The sequence below is a fragment of the Salarias fasciatus genome, chromosome 22, assembly GCF_902148845.1.
Source record: "Salarias fasciatus chromosome 22, fSalaFa1.1, whole genome shotgun sequence".
In the NCBI taxonomy this organism is placed as follows: domain Eukaryota; kingdom Metazoa; phylum Chordata; class Actinopteri; order Blenniiformes; family Blenniidae; genus Salarias; species Salarias fasciatus.
In genome coordinates, this window is record NC_043765.1 from 19,634,569 (window position 1) to 19,654,917 (window position 20,349).

General features: G+C 44.0%; 1 protein-coding gene across 1 annotated transcript; it reads right to left on the minus strand.

The window, feature by feature from the left end:
* Positions 1–658: 658 nt before the first annotated feature.
* Positions 659–19,441, minus strand: rmp24 (ribonuclease MRP subunit p24). The gene is made up of 5 exons (XM_030120668.1): positions 19,149–19,441; positions 13,620–13,642; positions 12,653–12,873; positions 2,036–2,229; positions 659–1,813 (listed from the first exon to the last, which is right to left on the minus strand). Exons 1-5 carry the CDS (start codon positions 19,241–19,243, stop codon positions 1,651–1,653), a joined length of 696 nt encoding a protein of 231 aa, XP_029976528.1. The 5' UTR covers positions 19,244–19,441; the 3' UTR covers positions 659–1,650.
* Positions 19,442–20,349: the final 908 nt, after the last annotated feature.

Consider the following 20,349-nt stretch of genomic DNA (forward strand, 5'->3'; position numbering starts at 1 on the left):
GAATATGAGTTTTACATGACAAAATTTAAGGTATAGGTAGTAAAAACATCACCTTCAAGACCCTGCAAAATTGCAGGGATGCAGCTAGATATCAAAGCACCCTCTGGGTACCAGGTCTGCTATGTTATGAAGGGATGATTTATGAATGCTGTCCACTACTATCAAAGAGATTCTCATTTCCCTGCAGTATTAATAACTCTATTGGCAGAACCTTAAATAACCTCCCCATACAAGGGAAAGTTTATAAAAAGTTGTTTCTGGGTATTTCAAAACAGTTGACAGGTTCAAGAGAGACAACTCAGGGTTTGTTTGAATATTTTTTTTTTTTTTAAAAAGAAAGGTTTGATTTGTTCTGTGACTTTTACCCAAACTGAATCAAAGAGGGCAGTTCCAGGGAACCCACCCCCTTCCTGCGCTTGGCACAGTGGGATGAGACCCCAGAAAAACACAGACATTGAGGACTGCTGCAGCCTGTAAAGAAGTAATTGCTGTTGCTTTTTTTTTTTTTTTGTTACCATTTCACTCATATGATCACTTTTCCTTTACATTTGTGCCAGTTGTTTATCGTGTGTCATCTAATATCAAAGTACATTTAAACAATTATGAGGATCCAATGGTGCAAAGACCCAATTGCATTGCAAGGAAACAAGCAGCATGATAACACAGATCAAAAAGGTTTTATTTTAGAATATCACAATAGTTGGAATATCAATGTGAGGTATTTCAGGACTTAAACACACACTCGATTCATGAAACAGTTACACCACAGCTGGACAGGTACTCAGTACAAAATGCTGGACATGTATGATTTTGTTTTCTATTATGAAAACAGTGAAATAAGTACAACATATAGCCAAAGTATCAAAAGAAAAATGTTAAGTTTCAACAACACTGCTTACCTTAAGTCTTTTGGTACATATCAGGCAAATGTGCCTGTTTGATGTAAACAGTAACTGATGAGTCCCCTCTTAGATAATTGTCACAAATGTTCTCATTGGTGACTTGCACAGTTTCAAAATCATTTGTTTGTACGTACAAAAACGTTACAGAACATATGTACATCTGTGATCCTGTCATGGTCAGCCTGTCCCATCACAAATTAATTTACAAGGGCCTGACACAAAAGATTTAACATCAAGTAAAAAGAGTATCCATTTGCTATGTTGATATTCAAATAAATTTATAGTTGTAACTTCAAAAATCAATAAAGAAGAATATTGGCATGTAAACCAGCGTGCCATGCCCCAAAATGACATCACAGAAGAAAGTAGGGCTTCCTGTGATGCTTCAGTAAATCAATATATACTGATTAACCCCATGAACCTTCTACTGTGAGCAACGCTCCCTTAATGGAAGGTCTAATTTGACGATAGAAAGCCTTTCCCCGCCGTCTGTCTCGGCAGAAAATGCGGAAACTGATTGAGAGCTCAGTGCTCACAGTTGTGGCATTCGGGATTCCAGGAGCGCCATTCCAACCAGCCCAGCAACAGCCGTGTTGGTGGGCAAATTACAAGCCGCCTCAAACCGGCTTCCAAACTGAAGTCGGGCTGGAGCTCCCCCCCCCTCCTCTCTGGTGTAAACAGGTTACAACAGGGGCTTGACTCCCTCGCTTTTGACAAGGGTAAAGACTAAAGAGCATTTGGGAGATACTCAAAGTGATGACAGAAAATCTTTCAAGCCCCCTTTCTTGCTGCCCTGGCTGTCTTCTCGCATGAGGATCTTGCTGAGACGCTGGACGACCCAATTTTTTCCCTTAGGTGGAGGCTTGGAGGGAGCAGAGCCTGGTCCTGAAGTGTTTGAAGAGGTGGAGGACCTGGAAGGAGCAAGACGGGGATAGAAAGAAGGAGAAGAGTTAGATTTGCTGTCAATGACATAATCTAGGAAACCTAGAACAAACCGATATATAATCACTCATACGCTTCAGACACGCCCCCCTCCTTCATGTCTGTGACAGCTCCCACATTTAGCCAAGGAAAGGCTGTATCTCACATTCTGGCACAGCACATATTAATAGACACTTGGTTAAGTAACTCACCTGGGTGTTTGGCCGGGCGTCTTGTTCTTGCCGGGGGTCTTGGGGGTGGTCGTGCCGGACCTGTTGGCGGACTGAGGGGTCTTGTGCTTGCCGGCACTCCCCGGTGTGCTGTGGGTCTTCGCGAGGGTTACGATAAAATCCCTGTTCATTCCTTTGTGTCTGGATGTCTTAGTGCAAGTGTGGCAGGTGGCCATCTGGGATAGAGAAGAGGAGAGGAAAGGAGTGCATTCATTAATACTGCATGGCCTGGATATCATTTCTTCTTGTACATAATGAGGTTTTGAGGTGACAGAACACGAGGTGTTCCCAGGAGAACACTTGGGAGGTTTTTTTTTTTTTTTTTTTAAATGTTGGATCAAACAAAATATAACCCGGAGAAACATAGGTGAAGCTTTTTGTCTTCACTGTTCTTGTTCTTCAATCAAAGTCAGGATTTCCACAGCCGTCTGGGACATCCACAAATTTGTTGTGACTCAGTCTGGACAGTGGCTGCAGTGACAGACTGACTCCAGGGACGCAGAGAGGTCGACTGGCTGTGGCTGTGGCAGACAAGGGGGGCTGTAATGAGGACAACTCCTGAGCACGGTGTGACAAAGAGAAGCCCGGAGCCTCACAGATGTCAGGTACAGAACTGTTCTCAGCGTGACTGAGGAAGCAAACCCCCGACAGGAACTTCACCCAGCAGCTGAGGCTCTTCCTGATGAGCCATACCAAACACAGCTTTACCTTTGAACATTTGTTTAGATAATAACAAAACATTCAAAGAACGAATAAAGAAGAGGGTCGGATTAGGCCACACAGGGTGGAAAACAGTGATTTCAGCCTGCGGCAGGCCGAGGCGGGGCCGCTGCCGTGCAGCTGCACCTATTCAAGGTGTGGATGCTCCAAGCAGCTCAGTCAGTAAAATCATATGACCCCGTCCTCGCCAAGCAGCTACAAGTACTGAAGCACCTCGACTGACTTTCTTCTACCTCCTGAGACAAAGTCAGCATCATTTTAAAACTTTTTTTTTTTTTTGGCACACACATGGCGTGCAAACACAAATGATTCTCTTTATAAGGTAAGGCATGTTGTGAGAGTTACAAGGTGCCGCTGCTGTGTCATGAGGTCCTCATGACTCAAGACAACAATTGGCATCCCAGACACCTGCCCTCCACTCGCCGCTGCCCCAGTAAAGCTGTACGGAGCGTAAAATTAGCCTGTGCCCGGGGTGAGCGTCGGTTCGTGTCACAGGGTGCAGGCAGGTTGTTACGAAATCGGCAGTAATTAATCAATGGGAACTTAGAGAAGCCCGGCTCTCATGTTCCACAAGACAAACACGGTGGTAAATCAAGAGATGGCAAAACAACTGCTGTGTTTAGACAAAAGTCACTCGACGCAGAAGCCTTTTCAATTGCATCCGAGTATTTACAGCCACAACGGACAAATCACAGACAGTACTTTAAGTTGACCTTATTCAACAAGCTGTGCTGCTTGTTTTCTCTCTATGAAGAACTTTAAACTAACTTAAGTACACAGTTACTCCAAGAGAGGAACCAGCTACACTTTTCTCCCTCAAGGAAACGTTTCTCAGTGCAATATAAATGTTGATTAGCGACTACTCCGCATCCCTCCAAGTCTTCAGTAACTTATCTCCCACACAAGCCCTCCGGAGAGTCGAAACCGGTTAGTACAGGCTCACACTGCAGAGGTCAGCAAGTCTGAAACAAGCTGTTGACAGTCCTGAACGCTGATGAGACGGAAAAACTCACCGACACAAACGTAGCCATTTCAGATTCTGAGAGGTGTTGGGAGAGTTGGGTTTCGTTGAAGCGAGATCGCTGAGGTCCTCCACTCTCTTTCCCCACCGACTGTCTGGGAAGTGTTTACTATACGATCCTGCATGTCCAGCTTTATAAGGACAAAGCCCCACAGCTGACCCACCCATCTAAGCTCAGGGGTGTGGCCGGAAGGAGGACTGACCAATGCCCTGCCGAAAGGCCGGACGACATCGACATCAACCTGTTTCTTCTTTTCCCATCAATAAATCAGTTCAAATCATTAGGATGTAGCACAAACAGGATATGGATTTCTGAAAGCACGCTCACGCTACGAACTCCCCACAGTCCGACATCCACTCTTTTGAGTTCAGTGATCACAGTTTGGACGTGATGTTACACAGATCGCATTGGCCTTAAAAGTTTTGTTGAAGTATAAGCAAAAACTAACAGATCTGACTGGTTTCAAGAGAAAATTAAACACTGTATATCAGCCTGGATATATACAATGATTTCACTCCACTGGAGGATGTAGTACACGCGTATTGGAAGGTAGCATCTATTCTGTGCTCCAAGCCAAACACCGAGGGAAGTCAGACAGATGAAATAACATTTGCAAGTCAAACTCAGCTGAAAATAAAATATATTTCTTCCAGGAGACTGACTGACATCCGAAGTACAAATAATTCATATTACATCAGACAGCAGGATTATAAATTATACATGAAGAAAGCATTAATTGTGATACATCTCTGCTTTCCTGGCAGCTTTCAGATCCTGGTTATATGATTTCCATAATGTTATAAAACTAGTGGCAGCCAGTGACGCCTCGCACAGAAAAAGTGAAACATGTTTTGCTTTGGATAGTTGGAGAGTGACTGGCGCTGACATTATGTTGCCTTCCTTTATATTATTGTACCGGTGATGGATGATGGCACTGCATCCAAAGTTACTGCTGTCTTGTATATTTGCAGGGTAAAAGTAATTATCAAGATGAACAAAAAATAAAAAAATACCGAGACAGAAAACAGATGTGGAGAACAGATAAACCCAAGGTAGCTGTATCCGCATCGAAAGCAAATGTAATCTGCTGAATCTGGTAGCCGCACAGACAGGGATAAGAGCCACTTAAATAAATGATTGACGGCGTGGAAATCCAGTGATGCACATGCATCACTTCTATTTTAACCTGAGAGTTGGGATGAGCTGGCTTTCACACCCCTCTATATGCTTGGTTATTTATAATGCTTCCATCAAACTCTGCCATCGCTCTTTGTGCTGATCTCAATTCTTTCCTCTACATGATTGAAATTTTTCCTTCAGATCAAATCTCAACAACCTTGTGCCGAAACAACTTATAAAACATCTTCTTCCTATGATGTAAATGTTACACCTTCAGAAGTGGTTCGAGTGTTTGAATGCACTCTGCGTTTGTCTGGTCTGAACTCAGTTGAAAACCTGGTGATTATCAAAGGGAGGAAAAAAAGGCACCTTAGAAATCTTAAGTGTGTGGACTTCATGAAACACACACTCTCACACACACAGCCGGCTGCAGAAAGATGTTTACCGACCTCGCTGACACACCGAAAGGACAGGCTCTAATTGAAGACACCGTTAGTGTGTGTTTATAGTCAAGAAATTTATTAGACTTTCGTGATATTAATAACGCAGCGCTTTACCACGACGAAGGCTACAGCGGCGCCGCTGCGCGACGAAACCGTGATGAAGTGAAACCATATCCCGGGCCATCACGTGTACCCGTTTAATTTACGCTAATCCCCTGACATGTAGCGTACGCACTTGGAGGGATACACGTGAGTTGGTGCTGCAGAGAGATTTGATTTCCTCATCTTGGGATCCTGGCACCAGACGAAACTACACGCCAGCCAATCAAGCATTATGGCAAAGGCAACATGTCGAGGCTCCGGGTTAAGAAGAGGATAAACAACGGCGAACACACAGCCGGGGGAATATTAGGGATGATTGTTTTTTGCAGGAGTAAAATTTCTGCTGAAAAATCTAGGCTGACCATATGGTCAATAAAGGAATGCATGACATGTGAGTTTAATGCGCAGGAGCCAGCGGTCTGTCCTGCGTATTCTCCGGCTGGGTCGGCCTTGACCTTTAATTCCCTCTGAATATCACACCGATAAATGTAGCCGTCTGTTTTCTGTCTCGTGCAATACGCACGCTCGTGTTTTTTGTTAATATGAAATTTGAGATTACGCAGACGGTCTCAGTGACAGACGCCCTTAACGCAGAACATATCTCTCTGCTGTTTAGCCTGACCGGGGCGCAGCGTGTGGACTGTCGGCACCTGCTGTCAACCCTGTCAGTCGTTGGGGAATATCAGCGTGTAATCCATCTATATACTGATAAAGGCAATCATTTCGTGGACTTTAACGTCAACAGGTTATTGAGTTGTCTGAATAGAGGTTGGGCCTTTCAGTGTGACGACTGCATGTTCTCACTGAGGATGTGCAGGTTTTTTTTCCAGGTACTCTGATTTCTTCCCACAGTGCAAAAATATGCACTTGAGGTTATTTGGTAATTTTGTTTTTCTTGAAATAATTGATGTGAGTGTGTGTGTGTTCGCCCTGCCTTCGCCCAGTATTAAGCTGGGATTGGCTCCTATGCTCTGCAACCTTAAAATGAAAACAACAGTACAGAAGCAGGGAGATGGATTTCGTGGCTCTTCCTGTGTCTGAGTGGAATTTACTCAAGGTGTTTAAGTTTCTTCACAGTCTCAAAGTGCTTTTCAGGCCATTTGGTGTCTCTAGGTTTACCAAAGGCATAACCACACATACATGGGTTTTCCCTGCATGGGTTTCCTCCCACAACCCACAGACATGACTATGAAGTGAACAGATCTCTAAATGTACCTACAGTGTGCCTCGTGATGGACTGGCAACATGTACAGAGTGTACTCTGCCATTTCCTCATTGTAAGCTTGCAGCCCCACTCGACTATAAGTTGAAAAAATTATTTTTGAAGAATGCCTTTTTACCTGTACTGACAAAGTGCATGTGATCCACTGCAACCTTTAACATTATACATCACTTGTAACAGCAGTACTTTTAGTTGCCATTCAGTAAAATTTTAACAATGCAACAGATGCTGCAGTTAAGTACAAACTTAACACAAACACAAAAAATATGATTGCATAGGACTGTGTGATTGCAAAAGTATCACCTCACTGAAATCAGTCTGTGCAGCTTTACATGAAGTACAAAAATAAACAGAAGTTTCTGTTACCTCAAACAACCCGGATCATCTTTTTTTTTGTTTTTTTCAGAATGATAAAAATCATCCAACTTTGACACACATTCCTGATCAGATAAATCCTTAATATTTAAACCATGATTGTGGTAATCGGATGAAAATACCACATGTGAAACGATAAACTAACACACACACACACACTGACACACAAACACGGAACCACATAAATCAATTCTGCAGATGGACCTTTCCGCCTATTAATAGCCTCTCTGCCATAAATACCTCCCCTTCCTATCCGTCTCTGGGCTGCCAGAGGTCAGTCTGAGTTGATTAATTTGACCTTCGCAGTACGATACCTCCCGGGAGGAGGAAGATGAGGAGATTGACAGGGTGGGTGACGAACTTACGGAGGAGTGAGATGACTGGGGAGAGAGGTGGGGGAAAAAAAAAAAAAAATCGGTCTCAGTTGCTGAAAGGTGCTACATGTTGAGCGTGCGATGTGAATCTGTTGGCGAGGGCTCCAGAACATGAATATCTACATGGGCCGTGTGTGTGAAGGCCATTTCAGAACACGTCGATACAGCACAATAAAGCCGAAAGCAGAAGAGCAGTCGGGTGATCAATATATGAGCAAAGTGTAAACTTTGCTCTAGCCACGGCCGTGCGATGGGTTCGGGCGGCCACTTAGCTGCACTGTCTGGAGGCCGGCCGATAAATACACAGAAACCTGATCTGAATGCAGAGCTGCTGCTTCTGAAAAACACTGCTGGATCGTTTCTCTTTTTTTCATCGTCGGTGATGAGAAAAGGTCACGTTATCAAGGATCACATCACAGACAGAGACACAACAAGGAGGCATTTCCATTTAGTTGGATTAGATTAAAAAATTATGTTCTTTATGTTTCTGAAGATCATCTGAATTTATATGAAAATCAGCTATTGAAACTCGCTGCATCAATTTCTGCTGTTGCTTTAAAAAAAACATTCTGCCAGATATTAGTCATGAAAAAGTCAAGACGACATCCATTAAAGCACCAATGAGCCAGTTTTTAAGATCTATTCAAAACAAACTATTTTTTATTTGAAATATCGAAAGATGAACAAGCGGAAGAGCAAACTTTTAGCGCTGGTCCAACAGACACGTCCGTATCGGTTGAACGCCTGCTCCTCACAAAATGTTTTTTAACCCGAGGACGCACCTGAGCAGCTGTTTTCCAGCGGACAGCTGCTCCGCGCTCAGGAGGCGTTTTTGGGCCTGAGGAATAAACAATAGCAGCTTAGAGACAGAACTGAATTTGGATTTCTCTTTTTATTCTCATGAGGCACAGCCAATGGTATGTCCCTGTATTTACAAACCCACGCGCACTGAATGCCATGAATGTGCATACGTGCTGACAGGACTGGTTTGGGCGGCGTTGCAGCTGGTAATGCTGACGATCCAGAAGCCGGGCAGCGGCGCCTTTTAAGCCTTTGGCATATTAAACCTAAACCCAGAGAGGGAAGTGACAACTTCCATAGGAGACCTTTAATAGTAGCGTGGAAACAGAATGAAGTGGGGTTGAGGGGGATAATTGAGAGCTGACATGCTGTTATGGTGTGACATATGCTGCTTTATTTTGCCTGATAGTTGCATTGCAGACTCGATGACAGCAGGAAGAAGAAAAAAGAAAAACTTGCATGGGTTTGCAAATCGTATGGTACACAGACCTAATTGTTTTTGCTCGTATGTTTGGTCCAGTTGGCACAGTTCAGCTGGCACTAACTCACCACGAGTATCGCTTTTCCTTTAACTACGCACGTGAACAACACTTGAACTGCTCCATTTCCATCGCTGCACACGTGGCAGTAGTGTGAGTGTTTCCAGATTCTGTCAAGTCCCTTCTGTTTGGATCGAAAAGCTCACGTTTGACCCTCTCGGCCTACTTCTACCTTCACAGGATCCTCTCCTGCCACCCTGTCATTCTCTCGCTCCCTCTGTACGCCACGGCGCCCTGATGGAGCGCTTCCCGCTCGGAGCAGCAGCCAGACTGAGCTGGCTCCTGTTTCCTGTCATCTCCTCAAGAGACACATTCTCCAGCGGAGATAAATACGAAGGTCGGATGTGGTGAAGAAAGGGCCAAGAATGGAAGGTGAAGAAGGGAAGGATGAGGGTGACGGGAGGGTCAGGCGGATGAACTGAGGTAAAAAATATAATAATAATAATAATAATAAAAAAAAGAAAAACACAAAAGAAAAGTTATGACTGGACAGCAGAGAATGAAAACAGGAGAAGACGCTGATAGGTGATCAAAATACAGAGAGGGATTTCAATCATTCTGAAAAGATACCACAATAAACCATCGAAAACAACACTGAATTATAGAGAGAGAGAAAAAAATCTTCTGGGAAGTATAAATCCATACACACGAATGTTCTCTCCATTTAGGGTCTCTGCCGCTCTGGTGGGGCTTCAATCCAACTTATTTCCATATCCTCAGCAAGATAACCTGCCCGGCATGCATAAACACACCTGATTTATAATCCCTCTAAGACAAAACTTCACAGAGCCGAGAAAAGCCTATCATGCACTGGCATCCGGCCCAAGGACAGCGCGCGCACGTTTCCCCAAAGGAAGAGCAGTATGGTGTGAAATGGAGGGGATTTACACCCTGGGGTATAAATAGTGCAAATTGCTCAAGTTTGAAAGTGTTCCTAGTGGTCACATTGCCTGCAATTCAACTGAAAAATATGTTTGAAGAATAAATCCACAATAAAAGCATTATCTGTATAGAAAACTGCCCATAGTCACATTATGTACTGTATGTGGCGTTGAATTACATAATAAAGCGGCATGCTTGGTGAGTGCGCATTGTTTACAAGGGGAAGCATTTCACTCGCACCAACGGGAAACACTTCTTAACCAGTTGGCCAGGGGGAACTACTTAAAACCAATTTACACATCACATCAAAAACAGCCGTAATAAAAACGTGCTCTATGAAATGTGTTCGTCTGCAAAACCTCTGTTATGACGTTCGGATGAACGATGATGTTCACAACAATAAAAAATAAGCTCTGGATCTGCAAACACTCACACACACTCTTTTATTTGCGCGCACACACGGTGTTTCCCAGGACGGACTTGCCTTCTTCCAGTAAGTGTGCAAGAAACAGAAACTTCTTATGAACCATTAACACTAATTTTACGAGTTATTGCAAGTGGCGGTCGCAAATTTTCACCGTCAGGCTTGACATATAAACACATAACTGCCATGACTTGGCTGCGCTCTTTAAAAAGACACTGGTGGAAGCCGTCGTCTTTATTCTCGCTCCGACGCTGAGCCTCCTCTTCCTCTCGAGCTTGCTCTGCTCTGTTGGTCAGCGTGGAGCCAGAGGTCTGGGCAGCAGTTCACGTGCCTCCTCTCATCCTCGCCGCTCCACCAGGGGTATCGCCTCGCTATCGCCTTTCTGCAGAGGACAGGTGTCTGCAGACTCGGGGACGTGGCTCGACTCGCTGCCTCCAGAACCCCCCGGTGCATGAGAGGCGAGCGGCCGTGAAAACAGGGGGGTAAAAATACCTCGGAGGACATTCTCAGGGTCCGCTGACTGACTGGGGCGTCACGTGACGGACTCACATCGACATTCCTCGGTGTGACGACTGTTGACAGACGAGTCGGGGAAGAAGTGCGTCGTCACTGCTGGGATGTGTGTGAAAGAGGCCTTGAGTATACAGCGCACCACGTGGTCATGTTTGCATTAGAGCGATCGACAGTCTAATCGAGAGTTCGTCAGCAGGATTGATGGGTACATTTACGGGCAGTTGAAGTTACAGTTATTTCGGAATGAAACACTTCACACTACTGCTTTCACAATCTGCAGAACTTCAGATATCATCAAAGTGAATGCTCTGCATTGAAGAGCCGCCATCCAGAATGAAGTAAAAATAGCAGAAGTATGTGAGCAGGCACAGCTTCCACATAGTTTTGGATTAAAAACATGGCACAAAGTGAGGCTTCATGTTCTGAACCTGTTGGTTTGTTGAGCTTACAGACACGCCACCTGTCTCTATAACAAGGAAAAACACAATTCCTGTTAAAAACTCGACACTCGTGATCAGAACGACTGCACTACGCATCAAGACAAACCTGCAAGTTCCTGAAACACATGACTATTTGACAAAATCATAAATCAGAAAATCATTTTAAGCTTTCATTGAGCTCTGAGGAAATAAATTCAGGCCTAGAGTATATGATTATCTTTTAGCAGTGCAGTTGTCCCACACTGTGTTTCTTCACTACGGTGCCCTGTAATAGATTTTTACAGCAGTTTCCTCTGTGCTGCAGACTGTGTTGACGACCCTATCATAGTCTGGATCTGACCTTCACGGCGGTCTGCAACACTAAAACAAGAACGCACACAGCCGGCGTTGAATGCAAAATGGTTGTACATGATGGAACATTTTCTCTCAGTTCAACATCTTACTGCTCCTTTTGACCTGCCGCATCCATCTCTACCTCTCTCCATGTTGGCTTTTTTTTTTTTCCATTTCTCCTTTTCATTCAGCACACTCACAAGAGCGTTTTTTTTCCCCCCCCCGCTCCCCCTCTGTGCTCGGAGTCAAGCGATACATAACGGAGCGAGGGATCAGAGCGTGGCGCATACCTGCATACTGACTGAACCAAACCACATTTTAATGAGCGGCGTTTCCTCTGAAACCGTTCTTCATTAAGCTGATAACACGCCGCCAGAGAGACTCTCCAGCAGCTCTCTCCTATCTCTGCTCTCTGACACGAGGAAAAGTGACCCCATTGCCACATGCCCCATCACTGGCTTCCTCATCGAGAAGGATTCATTAGTTGAGAGGGTGGGAGCTTGCCAAAATGTGCTTCCCATTTTGTCCCGACTCGGTACCATCCATTGACATTACAGACAAAAAAAAAAAAAAAAAAAAAAAAAAAGGAGCACTATAATTATTTAAGGGGCTACGTGAGAGTCAGTTAGACGACGGTTAAGCCTAATGGGAACTCTGAAAGCTTCAGCTATGAGTGGAACTTCACGGGAAAGCCGGGCGCTCTCTCAATCAACAGGAACAGACTCGCCGGTTTGAATAGCAACTATGGCTCAAAACAATACATCAAAGAGAAGGTGGCGGGGTTGAAGATGTGCTGAGAAATAATGAGGTCATAGATTTGTGATCAACAGTACAGGATTCTGATTTGTGCTGTATCCACCCTACTGGGTCATGGGGATTCAGGGATTTGATCCCAGCTGAGGACTTTCAGACCTGCGGGTAAATTAGTGTCACTTTAAGTCCAAATGCACAAGAAATTACAGCCTGATGTCTGCTGCTCCCCACAGTCCAGCAAGACATGAAGATTTCAGTGTTTAAAGCAAAGAAATCTAAATAAATCACTTAGAAACTATTTTCTGCAAAAAGTGCTGCGCCAAACACCAAACTGCAATTTGCATTCTAGCTTGTTGTGAAGTGGATGTGAAGCCTTTTCCTCCTTGCTGTTGTTGCAAATGCTTACTTCGCCTCTTGTGTTTTTCTACAAGGACAATATGCTGCAGTGCAGTATAATGCAAGATCTAGTCTGGGGGGTGAGGGGTGGGTGGGGAGGGGAGGGGGGGGGGGGGGGGGTGTAGTGTTTTCTCATCTCACCAGTGTCGAGGAGGACCTCTGAAAGCGGAGCAGCAGGTACGTCTGTGCCAGGCTGAGCCGCTTGCCTCTGGCTTTCCTGCGCTGCGCGCGCTGCACCCGCGCTGACGGACGCCTCTTGGGCCGAAGCCGCATCCGGTGATTGCCGGGCTGAAGCCACTGGCAGCAGTACGGACACACCACAGTGTCCAGCTGCAGTTTGGAGATTTTTTTCTCCGGGGACACTGTAGAGAGAAAAAGTGTGCAGCTTCACAACCCTATAAAACTCGGTTATTCAGATTTGTTTGTGAGGGATCTGGCCCTTCACACGGGGATATTAGGTAGGGAGGGGAATTAAATTTATGTTTCGGAGAAGCAACTGAAAGATCAATGCCCGTATAATCACTGCACAGCTGCAGCAAGATAAGGTGGAGCCTGTGCTCGTGGTTATAACATTTCACGTGTTTACTCACAGAGAACCAAATCACATTTCAATATATTTGTCCTTCCCAAAAAACATTCTGCAACATTCAGCTGACTCTCATAAACACCCAGACTTCACAAGTCTCATAAGTAGTTCTTGGAACAAGCATTGAAGCTCTTCAAATAAACTTCTGAGAGCATATTACTGTGTAAGGGACCCATTTTTCAGCTGTTTTAGGAGGAAAAACCCTTGAGTTCTTTTATTTATGATGCTGCTGTCTGTTGATGAGGTTTTAGCTGGCATGGGCCTCAGTGTGTATGCTCGAGCGTGTGTTTGATCCCGCTGCACAGTCTGCTGCAGACAGCTGGCTGACTCGTCGTATTTGGCTGAGGATTTAGTGAGTTTTATCAACCTTGACGAGCCTGTGACAAGGTCCCACTTACTACTGGATTCTAGTCGACGCGGCTGTTAATCTGGAGGGCTTTGTTGATGAAAACACGCAAAAGTGAAATTGGGACAAGAATTTTAAATAGAAATCAGAGGCCTCTCAAAGACGTCTCAGCTTACCATCGGCCTTCGTGGGCAACTGCCTGCGGAAGAGAAAGAAAACAAAAACAACACCAGATCAGATACCTTGAGCAGCAACTTTCACCAGAAAAAACGGAAAAAAACAATAAAACTGCAGTGTGGGTTAATACAGTCATTTGCATCGATACATTCTAAAAAGCTCCTCTTCTGTTGCATTAAAGCTGTGTTGTCATCTGCACGTGAAGAACTTCTTCCACTGTGTGTAATGGAAAACGTGCAACCGGAAAAGCAGAAACAGGTCTAACCCAAAACAATATGAGGCGACTCTCCAAGCTACTTTGCCAGCCTAACTCAGTCAGCCCAGGGCTGGCTCCGCTTTTAGAGCCAATATTTGAGCAAACATTTTAACTCAGCCACAGCTAAGCCCCACTAAAATTAGCTCAGGGCTTAAATCAATGAAGGGGTATTTACTGTCCGGCCGCACGTGTGGCGCAGGCAGACGGAAACAGAGCTGGATGTTTGCGAGGCGGGGGGGGGGAGGAGAGAGGGATGGGAGCATGAGCGAGGTCGACTTTAATCTGAAGCTGACCCTCGGGTTTGCTGCAGCGTCTGGTGGCGGCTGGTTTGTTGATGCTCTCCACTTGCGTTCCCGACCCGCGCCATATGCGAGTCGGGCGCGTTCCGCCGCCGGGTGACGTCCGACGGCGGACCGGACGCAGATTTGTAACACGCCTCCCATCATTCATCCCACAGTCTGAGTCACTTTTCGCTCGAGCCTGACCCAATTTAATAATCAGTGAGTGGCTTCGACTGTTAGATTAAGACCTGTCAGGGCATCCTGGAAATGGAGATGAGATGAAGCCGCTGCGGTAGATTGTGACTCTGCGGAGGACTGATAATGACCAGAAACATTCAGTCAGCTTCTGGAACGCCGTTTTAATCACTCCTGGCGGGCATAAAAAGAATACTGCTCCCAAAGCAGTCACTTCACAATCGATAACAACACCACATAAAACAACATGTCTTGAAATGAGAGTAAATCCTCTAATCAAAGAAGAAAACTCAATGACTCAACTTAAAAAAAAAAAAAAAAAGGACTGTTGGGGTATTTAGTTTTCCCACAGTGTCTCTTTTTCAGTCCTTCCCGCTCGCCGGCGCTCAGAAACTTCCCACCACAAAGACCTCTTCCTCTGACATAAATCTGATTAACATACTTGGCATGCATCTCCTTTTAAGTGCATACTTAGTTGTGGCGATGAACGCTGGAGATATGAGCCCTACTTATGAGCTGCCGGCAGATACGATCAGCAGAGAACTGAAAGATGTCGATGGGTTGGGAGTGAGAGGCAGGAGGACAGGAATTATGTGCATTGGCAACAATGCAGTGAAGTAATTACACTGAAGGGGGGGCATGAAACATGCATTGAGCATTTTATTGCTGCTGCTGGTAACTCATTCAGACGGCTCTCTCAGTAGTGTATCCCTCTATATCCAGCCATGCGCTCATTCGCTAGCTGCATACGGTGCGTGTGTCTCAGTTTGGGGAGTATTTGAACAAGTGAAGATCTCTGATAGCTCATACTGAAGAGGGCCATATATATCGAGAAGTGAGAGTCTTATGAAAGAAAAAAAAAAAAGTATTCACCAAATTTGGCCAAGACGACAACTCATAGATAGGATCACGGTAATTAAATAGATGAAAGATTAAAGCTCAAGTGAATCAAAGCACCGACAAGAGGAGCTTTGAGGCAGACACACCATTACACTTCATTTATCAAACAGCCCATCAAACACAAAGGTAACTTTGGTCGCCTTATGTGATGCAAAACACCGACTGTGCATAAAGTCTCAAGTCACAAAAGAAGTCGGAATTAATGTATATATTATCTCTTTGTATCATGCAACAACATCTGACCAGTCAACATTCAGCTCAGGTCAAGACGAGGCAACTGAATACAGAGGAAGCAAGAGAGACAAGAAATTCCACCTTCACTTCTTCTGCAGCTAGTGGGCCAACAAAAGTAAGTGTACTGCAGTCTGAACATTTTTCGAGCAGCATTTACATACTGATTCTGTTGGCGCTCACGATTACTGTAAGCTTTTGACAGGACGGCACTCACAAGTGGAAGAAGTGTGCAGCTAATACACTGTTGACAGAAGAACCCACAACTGACTGAAGCTCTTAAAATATCCGTCTTTTTAGTGGTGGGTTGGTGGTTGTGGTTCGGCAGGGAGAGGCACTTCATTAGGACGGGAAGGACTGTGTTGTACTCGAAAAACATGCAGGAACGTTGTTTTCAACTGCAGGTAATATACGACATTTGAAAAGCTGAAAAACACTGAAACTGTGTCACTTTGTCGGATGTTTGAATTCAATCTGAAGAAAAGAAGAATCATCTATCTTCTGCAGCTTCCATTTTCTTCCACAACAAAACATTTTGTCATTTAGGGTACTATAAAGCGGTAATGCTTAACTTAATAAAAGATTAATTTACTTTTCAACCTCTGTTAGGGAACAAAAACACGGTGTTGCTTGAGGATATTGAAGCACTGCATCTCATTTGCTTTGTCCAGCAGGCAGAGAGCAGCCTGCCAGGCCGTGGTTACCAGACACACGGCTGTGATTTTAAACTTACTGGAAAATGTCTTATTGGTCTGGCAACGTGAGCTATAATGAGGTGACGTCAGCACACGCACACACACACACACACACACACACACACACACACACACACACACACACACAGCAAGGCATTCACTAAATAGCCCCACAGTGATCCCAGAGGGCCACTGTATGTCTCATTTTAGAAGCTTTCCAATAATGTCATACATTTCCTAACCCCCGATTCTGTCCCATACTTAAATGTAGGTTAAGAACATGCTCTCCAATTACTTTGTTTTTTTTTTTTATATGATTTGATTTCATTTGGATTTTAACTCTTTTACAAAATCGTAACTGATATTAATCATCCCATTTCTGTATTAATTTGTTTATCTGTGCAATGTGTACATGCATTTCATCAGTCTACTAATGTTATCAATAACTAAATGATTAATCCTGACATTAGCTAAAGAGTGACCATAATTTAAAAGGCACATTTCTTACTTTTACATACAATTTAAAAACCAGCTGGGCTTCAGCATTATGATCCTCACACATCCAGGAGGGTCCTGATAAGTGCAGTGTACTCCAAGACACCATAAAAAAGGTAAAAGATTATACACAAACACTTACACCACTTACATGCAAGCAAATTATTGTACTGAAATATCACCATCATAAAAGCTCTCAGCAAACGTCAATACTGGCAATATAATAATTCATTCCTGGGATCGTGTGGGACGATAATACAACTGTAACTCCGATGCAAAAATACACGCCCGCACACACTCATCATCGGCCCGACAGAAGGTGAAGACAGTGGCAGAAGGCAGTAACACCATCACCAGCAAATATGTGGAGTACTGTGTATGAGTAATGGCACGCAACCCACGAAACAAACACCCAAGTGACGCATGCGCCAAAGCCATGACTGTAGAATCGGGAGACGGATGGAAACCCCCAGAAGAACACGGAGAGACAGTTGCGGTTCCTCAGGAATAAAAACTGACCACATGTCAGCAGTCTGAATCAACGCTGTCAAAATATTTTCATTTCCTCTCATGTTTGAAGGGCTGCGGCTCTGAAGGCATTCATATCAAGCAGTAACTCGGAGCAGTAATTGGCTACCTTTTATGTTATTAGTTTGAATTCAATTTAAAAGAATTGAATTAGCTCTTCACAAGCAAGTAAGTGTACGTTTTGCCAGTGGCTGATAATTGACTCCGTTTTGCCAGGCACACTGGCACAAAACCAGGGAGGCTCTGAGGCTTGCGGTCTGAACATTTAGATTTGTGTCTTGCCTGCTGGACAGCTAATCACAGTTAAATGTGGTCAAGCTGTTTTGTTATGCCACAGCTCGCCATAGCCAGGGAATCTGGGGAAGAGATCAATGTTTCAAAGCAGCAGCGTGCATACACGTCTGTGAAATTACCCAGATTGGGTTTTTACTTTTAAAAACTTGTGCTTTTATTTCCATTCGTGGTCACTGCCCACAAATTCACTGGCTCAGGTGAACGCGAAAACTCGGATGTGGCTGAAAACCAAATCAAACACCGGCCGGCACAGTCCACATGTAACATACACACACTTTTACACACTTCAGATACCAAAAAATGCCCGAGTAAAACTTAACAAATGGAGTCTTTATGAAAAGATGGGAAGTGGAAAAGGTCAGAAATCCAAGAGGGAAAAATTAAACATCTGAACGCCAAGCTCAGAACTCTTTGCTGGGAAAGACAGCAATTTCAGAGAACACCAAGAAGGAAGTTTGATATCACTCAACTGAGAGCAACTCTTATCAATGAACTCAGCAACAGCCCTATTAGTTAAGGTCTGAATGCTGAACATACTGAAATTCTTGATGCTACAAGTTACATCCATAAATAAATGTCTGCTGGCTTATGTACCACAGTCTGCTGATGTTACTTGTAAGCAGAAAGAACACTTGATGTGTTGTTATCTCTTTGTTAGCTCCATTTATCTGACAAGGGCTACAGATTGTCCAGCAGAAAAGCCTTGATTGGAGAACTCTGCACTCCTTTGTTCACCACTTCCCTATGCTTGTTGGGTAAAGTGTTGTGACCACCAGTAATAACATCTTCGTCAGTCTGTCCGATGGAACAGACATCAGTTACAATCACTCACGCATGCCTTGCAGACTGGCCCATTGTACCTGCACATGAGTGTCCACGGGACTCACAAATGGCATTTGGACAGCACCAATCAGTGTGATAGAAATATCAGCACGCATGCAGCACTGCAGTGGAACAACTGAAACATTTCAGCGTCGCTGCGAGAGACATATTTGAGGCTCCACTGAAAATACATGCAGGCAAAGGCCAAATGCTTCTCATGGACCAATTGTTTATTACTGAAGATGTTATTTTTAGACTGTAATCAATCTTTTTTTAGATTTAAGATGCACTCTTCTGTGGTAAGATGAAAAACATTGACTGCTGATGCCAAATTTAAAATAAAACCTGCTCTGTTTTGCTTTAAAATGGGATTCAACACACACACACACACACACACACACACACACACACACACACAGATAGATAAGCAAAACACCATCAATGCATTGCATTAACGTTATCTTTAAATTAGATTGAATTACATTGAGTGGATACTTTTTCAATCCCAAGAGAAATTCAAGTAATCAGCAGATCACACACAACAAAAGAGCAAAAACACAAAAACGAAAAAAGGTTTATAGTATATGGAAAATGATATGATTAAAAAAAAAATACCCAGGACTTATGCAAATATTAAAACCAGTCTCATAAAACATGTCAGAGTACACAGGTCCAAACATGAAGCAACATTGTAGTAGGAAAGCTCTACGTCACTGGTCAAGCTGCTCCACCTAGTGTCTAAAGTCCGCAATTACAACAATACATTTTCGACATTGAAAACTGGCTTGTGGGAAGTGGAATTTATGACAGATTTTAAAGAAAGGTTCTTACATTAAAAAACGCGATAGCTCCGGGCATTTGTCCTTATACAGCAGGGACGCGTTCAACAGGAACCGAGCAGATCTCCGTTCGGGACCAGACTCCATCTCCAACACGTGAAAAACTCAAACTCTGCAAGAAGTCCGACTAAACACCCCCCCCCCCCCCAAAAAAAAAAAAAAAGATATCGCCACCAGCGACAAGAAAATGTATTTAAACGAGCGTTCCTTTGGAAGGTTGGAGGTAAAGCAACAGGTAAAATACAGAAAATGTATTTTACTCCATCCTCGATACGAACATTGGAGTTTCTACTGCTGTCGCACAAATATGACGTCGCTTGCGGTGCATTCAGGGAAACTGAGTAAATCAGACGTTCTCCGCAGTCCACACTCACGATTAATTATCGCCTAATATATCAATATTTTAGATGAAACTAACCAATGAATGTTAGTAAAAAAAACTGTGAACAATTCAATAATAATCCAAAGATATAAAAGTGGATTTTTCTACAAAGTAATGTTTGAATCATGTTATTATTCATTAGAAATCTACTAATGTTACTTCCATGTGCAGTCAGATTTCACAACCCAAAGCCAAAATTACACGCTCACGCACAAATACAAGATTTCTTAGATAGGGTATCGCACATTTGAAGTTGTAATTACCCATGCAGTACAGTTACTCCAGCTCTATTGCACAGATACCCTTCGATGTCCTCCCTCCTTGGATCTTATTGGACAGTGGGAATTACCTATGTTAGACGGCATAGTGATAATGACATCCTCAGAGGTGTATACTGTGAATATCACATCACTAACCTATCATAAGCAGTTAACCTGTGTCATCCGACAAGGACCCCATCGCCTCAGTCCATTAAACTCCTGCATCATCGGCTGAAATGATTGCACCGGCTCTAAAAGGGTCTGCGTGGGAATCCTTCAGGGAGCCTGAGAACTACAGTATGAAATTGGATATTTTGAAGCGGCAGTGGGAAGGAAGAGCCCGTGAGTGCGCACCTATCCCCTCCGACCGATTTCAAAAGAAGCTGCCTGAGCGGACACGCACACGCACTCGCTCACACACACATACAGCCAATTGGACAGGAACGGAGGAAGTTACACACTGGAGGTTTTGGGTCGAGACGAGGGAGGGATTTCTTTCAGCACCAGCGACAGCTCCGGCTCTTCCCGTCTTCAGTGTGTCCAAGGACCGA